General features: G+C 33.0%; 1 protein-coding gene across 4 annotated transcripts in view; it reads right to left on the reverse strand.

The window, feature by feature from the left end:
- The window catches only part of LOC145243393 (glutathione hydrolase 1 proenzyme-like), a 177,577-nt gene that overhangs the window by 6,828 nt on the left and 158,621 nt on the right, over positions 1 to 12,128 (reverse strand). For all 4 annotated transcript variants that reach the window (XM_080106235.1, XM_080106233.1, XM_080106232.1 and 1 more), the window contains 3 exons: positions 7,827 to 7,988; positions 4,649 to 4,769; positions 552 to 678 (listed from right to left, as the gene is read on the reverse strand). In XM_080106235.1, the coding sequence (XP_079962361.1) occupies positions 552 to 678; positions 4,649 to 4,769; positions 7,827 to 7,988 (410 nt within the window). The remainder of the gene's footprint in view (positions 1 to 551; positions 679 to 4,648; positions 4,770 to 7,826; positions 7,989 to 12,128) is intronic.

The raw sequence follows: 12,128 nt of genomic DNA on the forward strand, positions 1-12,128 counted from the left end.
AAACAGACTGACATTATATGTAGATCAATTGTACTGTGTGTGTGTGTGTGTGATACCATTGCAGAAAATGACTCTCCACACGCTAACCTCCACATCTTAGTTATCTCTTGAATCCATTGCTATCAGTCAGTTGAAGTCAGCTCATCTCCGGTCTGCTAAAGTTCTCCTACTCTGTTGTCAACTGTCCTAAACTAGAAACTGTCTTCAAACTAACTCTGACTTCTAAATTTATTGACTCAAAATCAGAAATCACGTATCCAGTCTTTTGACTTGGTTTCTATTAATCAGGTGTGATGACTTCTATGTTTACTCTGTCAGCTGGGAGTAGTTGATTATGTGGAAACAGGAAGACACCTCAGTCGGTGGTCTGTCTCAAGAGTTCAAAAGGATTTTGGCGGCCTCTCCGCATTGTCTTTTTTTGCTCATCCCACTTTCTATAATTTTTCTAACGAATCATTTCCTCCCATTGTTGGGAGAGGAGATCTTTGCACTGGAGATAGGGGAAGGTGGCTAAGGCCATAATATCACAAAATAACATAGGAATAGCTTACCAGTAGGAATTTTACTACCATTTGTGGCACCAATAGCAATTCTGAGATCACAAGGGGCCAATGTTGAATGTACAATTGCGGGACTCACAGAAGACTGGGGACGTTTTCCTGGCTTGATAAAGTTCATCTGAAAAAAAAAAAAAAAAAAAAAAAATGGATAAAAAATATTAAAAATAAATAAATAAATAAAAAACTTAACTAACTATGCAAACAAATTTTACAAAGGTTGTGTAGATATGTAGCGATAACAATATATATAGAGGTTTGATGATCTTATCTTTTTGAGTACCGATTTACTTGCTTCCTCATGGAGGAGGGGGGGCATAGAGTTAGACACAAGGTCAGCTTGTGATGTGGGACATTCTTGATGAGAACAAAATTTTTTTTAACTGCCTCAATCTACAAAGATTTCTCCTTCACTGACCAAGGACAGAACAGATGAAATGTAGTTTCAGAACAGATACTACACTTTGAGTTATATATATTTTTTTTATTTTCCTGAAATGTACAAAAAAAAAAAAAAAATTAGGCACAAGGCCACTCAAAAATTGGGGATGGGGGGGGGTCTATGGTGATCCTCGTCACTGCACCATTTGTTGGTCTATGTTATTCCTAGTTAGAATTCTCATTCACCATAATATCATAAACACACCAGAGGGGATGGGGGAGGGTTGTCCTACTTAAGATTCCCCCCGAATAAAATCATTTTTTTTTTTTTTTTTTTTTTTTAATTTTTAATTATTTCTTTTTTTTTTTTTATAATAAATCAATAACATGCATACATAGATTATCAGTAAAATTAAAATTTTGTAATACACTGTGATCCCAGCTAAAAGGCAATCCTTTCTGGTCGAGAAGTGAAACAAGAAAAAAAGTGTTTCTTAATTTTTGAGATGATCTTTGGCAATTCATATTATTTGAATTATTCACACTATTGTTCTCATCTTATCTTCATAATGTTGCAGTCAAATCACTGACACAAGGGATAAAGTAAATAAAGTGGAGGTTGAAGGTTCAATCCCCAGTGCTTGTGGATTAAATAAAGAGTTTTGTTTGAAATTCTGTAAAGATTCTCAAGTTTGACAGAAAGATTTTAAAGTTTGACAAGATACACCTGAAGAAAGTTAAAGGTTGCATGGTCTAAAACGTGAAAATAATGCTCAGGATGACAACAGTAGTTCGAATAATCCAAATAATACAAGAAAAAAAAAAATGTTATTTATATTTTCACTTTTCAAAATTTATTTGAGGTTGTCTAATTGTATTCACTTTAATTTCTATCAAAATGAAAAGAAAAATGTTGCAGAATTTATTATTATTATTAAACGTTTGATTTTTTAAATTTAATTTTACACTCATGAGTATTTTTTTTTTTTTTAAGTTTTGATAAGAGTTAATGAAATATATTTATAGATGATGATAAATATGAGGGGATTGAAAATATCCACAGCCCACCCAGTATATAGCAATTACCTCCCCTTCTTTTGTTAGAAACATTGTTCACAGACGGAATGAAAAGACTAAAGGACATAGTAAACTGTAAACACGAGTTACAAGATTGTAAAAAGTAAACCAACAGGTCTACATTTTACTCTCCATCTGTTAACACCATTTTAACAGTGATATAGATAGGTATATAGGTAATTACTTAACTTTACATAGCATATTCTAAGAAATATTTAATACAGAAGTGGTCACCAATGATATGTAGATTCCAGTCAAGGAAGAGTTTTTTTTTTTGAGAATGTTAGACTTCGCAGAGATCACTTGTGGTCCTCCCGCATAAAGTGCATAGAAATTAAAAATGGTTACCTATCTGGTATTGACCAGGTTCAATGTTACTTAATTTTATTGATCTAATGCATGGTATTCAAAAAAATGGTTACCCATCTGGTACTAACCAGGTTCACTGTCACTAAACTTTAGTTATCTAACACATTGTATTAAAAAAAAAAAAATGGTCATTCATCTGGTACTGACCAGCTTCAATGTTGCTTAACTTTAATGATGGTAATCGAAAAATAAATAAAGGTTTCCCATCTGGTACTGACCAGCTTCAATGTTGCTTAACTTTAATGATGGTAATCGAAAAATAAATAAAGGTTTCCCATCTGGTACTGACCAGCTTCAATGTTGCTTAACTTTAATGATGGTAATCGAAAAATAAATAAAGGTTTCCCATCTGGTACTGACCAGCTTCAATGTTGCTTAACTTTAATGATGGTAATCGAAAAATAAATAAAGGTTTCCCATCTGGTACTGACCAGCTTCAATGTTGCTTAACTTTAATGATGGTAATCGAAAAATAAATAAAGGTTTCCCATCTGGTACTGACCAGCTTCAATGTTGCTTAACTTTAATGATGGTAATCGAAAAATAAATAAAGGTTTCCCATCTGGTACTGACCAGCTTCAATGTTGCTTAACTTTAATGATGGTAATCGAAAAATAAATAAAGGTTTCCCATCTGGTACTGACCAGCTTCAATGTTGCTTAACTTTAATGATGGTAATCGAAAAATAAATAAAGGTTTCCCATCTGGTACTGACCAGCTTCAATGTTGCTTAACTTTAATGATGGTAATCGAAAAATAAATAAAGGTTTCCCATCTGGTACTGACCAGCTTCAATGTTGCTTAACTTTAATGATGGTAATCGAAAAATAAATAAAGGTTTCCCATCTGGTACTGACCAGCTTCAATGTTGCTTAACTTTAATGATGGTAATCGAAAAATAAATAAAGGTTTCCCATCTGGTACTGACCAGCTTCAATGTTGCTTAACTTTAATGATGGTAATCGAAAAATAAATAAAGGTTTCCCATCTGGTACTGACCAGCTTCAATGTTGCTTAACTTTAATGATGGTAATCGAAAAATAAATAAAGGTTTCCCATCTGGTACTTACCAGGTTCAATGTTCTTTAACTTTGTTGATCTAACAAATAGTATTTGAAAAATGATCTCCCATCTAGTAATTAACAGGTTCAATGTCACTAAACTTTGATGATCTAAAGTATAGTATTCGAAAAATGATTATCCATTAGGTACTAACCAGGCTCAACATTGCTTAACTTTAATTTTCTAACAGGAACTGGCATATCAACTAAGCTACAAGATATTCTTGAGTGAATACAACCCAAAGGTTAGGAGTTCAATTCCCTGTGAAAGAATTTAAAAGAATTGATACGAGATATCTAAAATGGTCTAGAGTGCATAACGAAATTGGAATTAATGAAGGTTTCAGTTTAAAATTACTATCTATGACAAAAGGCACCTGAAGAAGGCTCGAGGAAGTGCATTATTTGAAACTATAAAAATAACAACAACAACAACAACCAATATGAGGAGAAACATTTAAATAATGGAAATTCCATCATGAGTTTTGAGAAAAAACAGAAATGATTAATTACAGTTTCAGAAATTTTTAGATGAGGATAATGTGGATTTTTTAGGATTACTGTTATATAGTTGTGTGTGCATAAAAAACAATGAATATTTGATATACACCATTACTATTCTCAACTTGTATGTTATTTTCACAACGTTTCAGCCAATGTAACTTCAAACCTTCATCTTTTCAAATTTTGGAATCTTTATGGAACTATGAATTGAACTCTTCATTTAATCCATAGGAATAGATTATTTTTTGTTCAGTCAGCCATGATCAGGAAGAATTTATATTATAAATCTCTTTATCTGCTTGTTCCATTTTTTTTTTCTCAAAAACTACTCGCCTGATCTGGCTGAAATTTTGTATGAACCTTTGTTATAAGGTGCAGCAAATTAAGTATTATGGTATCTGTTTAATGCAAAGATAGAAATAAATATTTGATGCAAAAATGAGTATAAATTTAACCATATTCAACGATCAATTTGGCATAAAGCACTCATTCTAAGTCAATGGGCCATAACTTTTGCCTGTTTTTAACAAGCTAAAAAATTTAGTTTTTAAGTAATTTTTAATCTATTCTTACTATCACCTGCACTGAGGATTGAACCTTTAACTCCTTGAATACTGTTACTTTAAACTGATTGTTATTTAACACCTTTATTTGTTGCCTTATATGTCTAAAAACGTATAGAAGAAAACCATTTCTCACCTTACTCGGGGGGATATCAAAGAAATTGGGTTGACCAGGCGAAGAGAAATCGCCCATCTCACTATTCAACAAGATTCCATTTTTGGTAAGAACATGAGAACCAAACCAAGTGTTGATTGTCCTGAACAAAAAAAGATGAAATGAAAATACTAGAAAATACTTACATAGAATTGACAAACAAAATGTCACATGACAAGGACATTTAGACGTTTGAGTACAAAATATCCAAATGTTGTATGTTTTAATGAAGAAATGTAATCCTTGAATTGGCAACTGAAATTTGTAGAGACTTGCTGTTGCATGTCTTTCTATTGAAACTTATGGAATGATATTTTTGATTTGATTTTTTCGGTGTGAATTTTTTTTTTTTTTACTTTTGGTGTGGATTAAAAGAGGTTGCAATACAATAGCCAAAGTTTTGTATAGTTCTTTTACAATTATTTGTTTATATATATATATATATATATATATATATATATATATATATATATATATATATTTTTTTTTTAACTAAGCTGGGTTGCAGATGATCCTTAATATTTGGCACATAAAACATCTTTGAAACCAATTTCAGGCCCAAGCATTTCAATTGCACAATTAAACCTCTGTAGAGTGCACCAATACCATAATATTCCATTATCTGTTTGAAAGGAGGAATTTTGTAAAATGTACTGGTAAGAACCTTCACTATAAAGCATTACAATAACTTGTTTACTCCCATGAAAAAACAAAGCTCAGAAATTCATGGAGTGTATTTAATTCTATTTAGACACCCAGTCAATAGCAAATGATGCTGCTGGTTACTTTATAAATAATTAACTGTACCAACCCAGAATTACCTGGAATCCGTTATGTTCAAATTTGTTTCGCAAATATTTGTATTTAATAAGAACAACGCAAACAAGAAAAAAAGAAAAAACAAACAAAACAAAAACAAAAAACGATAAGTCTTATTTTTTTAATAAGAGTTATTCCCCTTAGTTTTCGTTTCTTTAATTATTAGTTGACTTCTTTTTACAAAAGATAGCAATTTCTAGATTTCTGTACATGAATAGATATAAATCTATATATCTATAAAAGTGAACGTGTCTGTGTGTCTGTGTACATTTCGCTATGCAATAACTGTCAATTTTTAGTCTACTCGAAATTTCGAAACTAGTCAACTCGAAATTTGATATACAGGGTACTGAGATTTGGGAAAATCGATGTGATCGGTTTTGGGCCAGAAATTTTGGGGCTTAAGGGGTCAAAGTTCAACAATTTGACCTTTGAGAACTCTACAAAACTCCTCCCACAATTTTGGGTCTACGCACTTGAAATTTTAGATATAGGTTCCTTGGACATGGATCTAACTTAATAACTTGATTTGAGCCAAAAACAATAAATTTTAAGGGGTCAAAGTTAAAAAAAATTGACCTCTGTGGTCTCTTCCAAATTACTCAGACAATTTCTGGTCTAAATATTTGAAATTTTACATAAAGAGTATTCAGAGATAGGGCAAGCTTTTTCATCAGTTTGGGTCGAAAATAATTTTTAGTTACCAGTATATAAATGTATGTATGTCTGTCTGTTTGCATGTCTGCCTTAAACTTTCAATAGAGGCGACGGATTTTACCAAGATCAGTATCGTTTTAAAGTTCGACCTTTCATATGACAAATATCGAAAAATTGGCTAAAAAATTAATATCTTCCCCTTCAACTAGGCACTTTTCTACAGGGGTGGGGGGTCACTTTTTTCAATGATATTTTTGAAAGTTATCCTCTCCTTTAGATTGTCTAGCCTTAATTTTAAAAAATGTCGCTTTCAGTTTGGCGGTGGTCGTAACAGCATAAACGTTATGTTTTACCCTGTTCTTTTCCTCCTTTGCAGTCCTTTGCCTGCCTTCCTACTACCACTTTTTTTTTTTTTTTGCTCGACATACACATCCAAACACCCGGGCAACGCCGGGCGCCAATGCTAGTATATAAATAAAGATTTTGCTGTCAGTCACAACTGTTTTAAAACATAATAAATTCATTGTGTAATTTGTTTCATTTCAAAATATAAGAGATCTTAACTATTTTTAGAAATGAAAAATATTGCATTAATAGTAAATAATAAATTCACAATAAAGTGGATGCCATGACCAGAAAGCAAAACATAAATCATGAAATCCTTAACCTGAGGTTCTACTAACTGACCTATTTAAAATTTCTTATCATTCAATCCTGAGCAATGCAGTGCCTTCTTGCTAATATTTTATATGTATAAAATGGTGTTCAGCTTTCTACTTTAATGGCTTCTTTCTTTGAGCTGCCAACCTTTGACGCTCCCTCCTTGTTCTCTGATTGTACAAACATGCAAAAATTTAAACGTAATGTAAACAAACATATCGTTACAGAACTCATCACTTAGAATGCCCTCTATAATTCTGGTCCCCCAATCTACAGTAAACCATCCTCATGTCTCTAGCAATATGCCTTATTTGTAAAAGTAAAACAAAATAAATGAATAAAAATAATCTAAAACATTAGATTTATGTATGTGCGTGTGTCTGTGCGTAAATATTTAACCGATAAACTCTTAAACTTATGGTCACATAACACTGAAATTAATAGGAAATAGTAATCATACGCTAATTATGGTTTATAATGAGTAAAATCTTTGTTGGATGAATGAATAACACGTACAGAAATATGTCAGCCCGTTGAAATGTAAAATGTTCATTTCAACTTGCGGGCATATTTCTATTACTTTTGCACATGCACAAATTTATTCATAGCTTGAAGTGGTTTAATTTTAAATCTTTCTTATCTATTTGTCAATAGCTCAAACGGTAGGAAACGTGGCTGGAGCACTAAATGTTTTGGTTTTGATTCTAGTTAATGACACTGAAGTCATTTATTTTTTTTAACTTTTGAAATCAGTACTATATATTAGGCATAATATAATATTCAATAGAGAATTGGCTCTGTAATAATAAATACGAAATCTGCATGAATTAAATTATTAATTAAGTGTATTTTACAACCGAGCAAGGCTGCCCCCCCCATTAGTAATTGAGAAATTTAAATGATAAATAAATTTGGTTTCAGATATCTTGACGTTTTGTACCTGGCAACAAAAAAATGTCAGAAAAAGAAAAGCATGAAAAACAAAGAGAATTCATTTATTTACTTTGAAAATGATTTTACTTACGAAGTAGACGAAACCATGAGTTCATCTGTGTCAATCACAGAGACATGCGAAGTGCCATGGTCGGGTTGCATATAGTATTGCGGCAGGTAACTTGTCGGATCACTGTCTGATACAGGATAAGTCTGATTGATTTTTTCACGGATCACGGATGCCATGATCGGACTGGGGGTGAAGAAAGACAAAAATCAGAAAAATATTGAAAGAAAAAGAAAGTAAAATAAAAGCTAATAACATTTTCGGATGGTTAGAAATTAGGATAGAATAAAAAATAAAAATCATGAAAAACAATCATAATAAAAAATTTAATAATCATATTAACAAAATATAACAAAAAAAAAATTTAAAAAAATCATACCCCCCCCCCCCAAATCATAACAAAATAAAAATCATAACAAAAAAAAAAAAAAAGAATCATAACAAAAAATAAAAATAATCATAAAAGAACATATCATTTGGTATCAAAGTCTGAGAGGCTGTAAATACTGAAAAGAGAGAGTACTGGAATTCTGAGGAGGCTTACTGTCACACATTGCAGTCATTATCAGTAAGAACTTGGTGGTAAATGGTCGCTGAGAGAGTGCAAAGTGAATAGCAATAGTGATTGAAAAAGTGAAGAGTACTAGAAATTTGTAGATACCTATTGTCACTCAGATTCCAAGGAATGCCACCTGTTTTATTTATCAGTGAGCGAACACTGCTACTGGTTGAGAAATAATACTCTAGATATGTTTTATGTCTTTGAGTAAATCTGTTGTAATGGAGTTTTATTTATTACTATAGTTTGTCTACAATAGCGTGCAAAGTTGGTGGGGGAGGAGCTCCGGGCAGCCAATCATATTAAAACTATCTCCATTTATCATAATATTTCTTAGTAATAGGACTTCTACTAGAGTCTTTGGAGTATAAAATTGAAAACAGGGCTCTCCATTTCAAAGTCGCTGCCATTTTGATTTTTTTTTTTAAACCGGTTTGTGAATTAAAAAAAAAAAAAAAATTTTTTTTACAAACTACTTAAAAATACAAACCAATGAACTTTTCTACCATAAAAGTAACTTTTATTGACTATGGTAACATTTATTTTTTGTATATTTATATCATTATTATATATATAACATTTTCTCTTTGTAAGGAAACATCATTTTGTAGGTCACTCTTGGCTACAAATGGAAACAAAGTTGATATAAAAAATATATTTTCGCAAAAATGATCTTTACTTTCATCATATTTTGCTTAGGGTAAAATTTTTGAGTATCAAAACCTATCTCTTTACAACCTCCTCCTTTTCATAACCTATCATACTTTCATCAATCACAGTCCATTTTCTATAGGCTGTTTTTGAACCCAGTCAATGATGGGTACTTCTGCTAGAATATATATATATATATATATATATATATATATATATATATATATATATATATATATATATATAATTAATAATAAATCCTTATTCAAAACCAATATGCAAATATATTGCATGTTCTGCTGAGACCAGACTCAAGGAATATTTGAGGGGTGGGGCATTTAATTATATTTAAACTATTGCCTTTCTCAGTACTAGTAATTGGAGTATACAATTAAGGGATTGGCCTTGAACATCACCAGACCTCTGCACATCACTGTTCATCCATAATCTCTTCATTGTTCTTTGTACGTTCGGTCAATAAAGTGATTTTATATTGTAAAGTGTTGTATTTATTTATCTGGCCTGGCATGGTTGCAGAAATGATCGAGTTACTGATCAAAAATAAACTTCAGAAAGTAATCTGTTGGACAGAAAATGCGAGCTTGTCAGGCACATACTTTTAATTGAAGTGCCTTCAGTTAATACTTAAAACTTCTGCCCTGTATGGTTTGATGATGGCATCATTCCATTGCAAGAAAGGAACTCCTAGGAAGGCTTTTTATGAAAAGACTCTGAAAATAACACGATGTCCTTTCTCTCTCTAATATAAATCTGGTTTCCCTAACAACATTGAGAGAAAAGGATTAATCTGCCTAGAATTTAAAATTCCGATTGCTTAGGTTCCTAGCTGTAGTTTGTCAACTTATATTTCCAATGATTTCACCACTAATGTTCGATAAGTTGATTGTTGACAAACATGTCAAAGTATATAGACTCTTTGGTCTTCACACGTCTTATGGTTATTGCTTCTTCACTGATGTACACATCCATTACATTAGAAATCAGCAACCTCCGACACGTTGACCAAATCCGGCCTTTGAGTAAATTTTGCTTGGCCCACCACCTTACCCAAAGCATGATATATTTTTAGTCGTATGCAAGCGACTCTATAAGTCACTCCATCGGTCAGTTCGTCAGTCGGTCTGTCCGTAATACTTTTGTGCTTGGTCTTTTTGGTTAAGATCAAAGGTCTGTTGTTAATAGATGCTGTTCTTAGCTTTTTAAGCTTTTCTTGGCTTTTTGGCCAAGACCCTGAGATAGCTAAGGTAGGAGACGGAGCTAGAGGGTCGGAGAGGTGCGAGTCCAGCCTGGCTGATCTGATGGCTAGATGCGGTCTTGTCGACAGGTTTCGAGTCGAGCATCCGGGACGGGAGATGTGGACGTGGACCAATAGCGTTTCCTCCTACCGAAATACTTATTTGGACAGGATATTAGTTAGGAGAGGCAAAGTAGACTTCCTATCCTGTCCCACGTTCACTTGGCTAGACCAGACGGACCATAAACTAGTTATGGCCCGGCTGAAGCTAGGAAATAGACCTAAGTTAGCAGGGTACTGGAAGTTAAACACCTTCCTTCTGGAGATATAAGACTTCCGAGATCAGTTAAGAGAATTGATTAAAAAGGCACTGGTGGGGGCGGTTACCGAGAGTAAATGGTGGTTACGTCTTAAAGTCATTCTTAAGGTCATTAAATTCATCCTTAAGTTCATTAAAGTCATTCTAAGTCATTTACTTTTTATTTATTTAAGTCATTTCAGCCCATTTTTCGGTCATTTTAGTTTATCTTTAAGAATTTCATGTCAATGCTACATTCACACATTCATTCATTACACGAGAGCACGCAACTAATGGCTATCAGCCTTGTTTTTGTAAAATATGTTTGTAATTGCATTTTTGATATTCCTGTAGTAAAATAAGTGAAATCATTTAAATAGAATCAAATAATCTATGATATAAATCTCACCTGTCTGTTTAAATGTATGCATGTATGTATGTACGTACGTATGTCTGCCTAATACTTTTGACAGAGGCGACAGATTTTCACAAGATTGGTATCATTTTGAAGCTTGACCCTTTGGACGACAATTATTGAAAAATTGGCCAAAAACATTAATTTTTCACCCTCAATTGAGCACTTTTCTACAGGGAGGGGGTTCGCTTTTTTCGCCGATATTTTTGAAAGTCATCGCCTCTTTTCGATTGTCTAGCCTTAATTTAAACCTACGTCACTTTCGATCTGGTGATTGGCGCAACAGCTAACGTGTCACATTTTTTTTTTTTACTTTCTTTTCCTCCTTTGCAGTACAGGTTCGAGCCTACCTGCCTACTACCACATTTTTTTTTTGTGCGCGCAATTTTCCTTTTTTTTTTTAGCCCAACCAACACCATTACGTACACCTCCATTTTCTTTTCCGCCTTCGCATCACAGGTTCGAGCCTGCCTGCCTACTACAACTTTTTGTTTTACTCAACACACACCTCCAAACACCTGGGCAACGCCAGGCACCCAGGCTAGTATTTAATAATTGTTTTCTTCAAATGCACAGAAAATTTATTTACATATTTAATAACATTGTGGTCCTCCATGACAATGTAGCCAAAGCTGTTTGGCCCTCCACTTATAATCAGCATAGCTTTTTGGTCCTCATGTTTAAAAAGGTTGCAGACCCCAGCTCTAGATGTTTGTCACATTCATAGATTTTGCCATCCAGAATATCTGCAAAGTGACAGGCTATGATAATATATTGTTGATTCACTTTAGGAATGTAACAGGCACAGGTGATCAGGTAGTGATTGATTGTAGGACCTTTTTATCTAACTGCATAGAAGGCATAGTTTTCTTGGAAAACCTCTGATCTCTGTGTAGTGATGTAAGTGTCCAGTATGCAGACATTCTCCGATTCTTCAAGTAGAGAGACCAAGCCTTGAGAAATCTAAGATTTAATTGAAGCCAGCTTGGACAAGTCTAGTTAAACCAAACTCAACCATATAAGTACAATCATAAATGAGTTAAAACAGATTTTGGAATAAATCCTCTATATATATGTCTGACTCCATTTTGACTAAGTCAAAATTCAGGAAATGGGACCCACTGATTTGGAAGCCATAGTGCTGCCTT

The sequence above is a fragment of the Euprymna scolopes genome, chromosome 22 (assembly GCF_053919585.1).
Source record: "Euprymna scolopes isolate OS-2025 chromosome 22, ASM5391958v1, whole genome shotgun sequence".
NCBI classification, from domain to species: Eukaryota; Metazoa; Mollusca; class Cephalopoda; order Sepiida; family Sepiolidae; genus Euprymna; species Euprymna scolopes.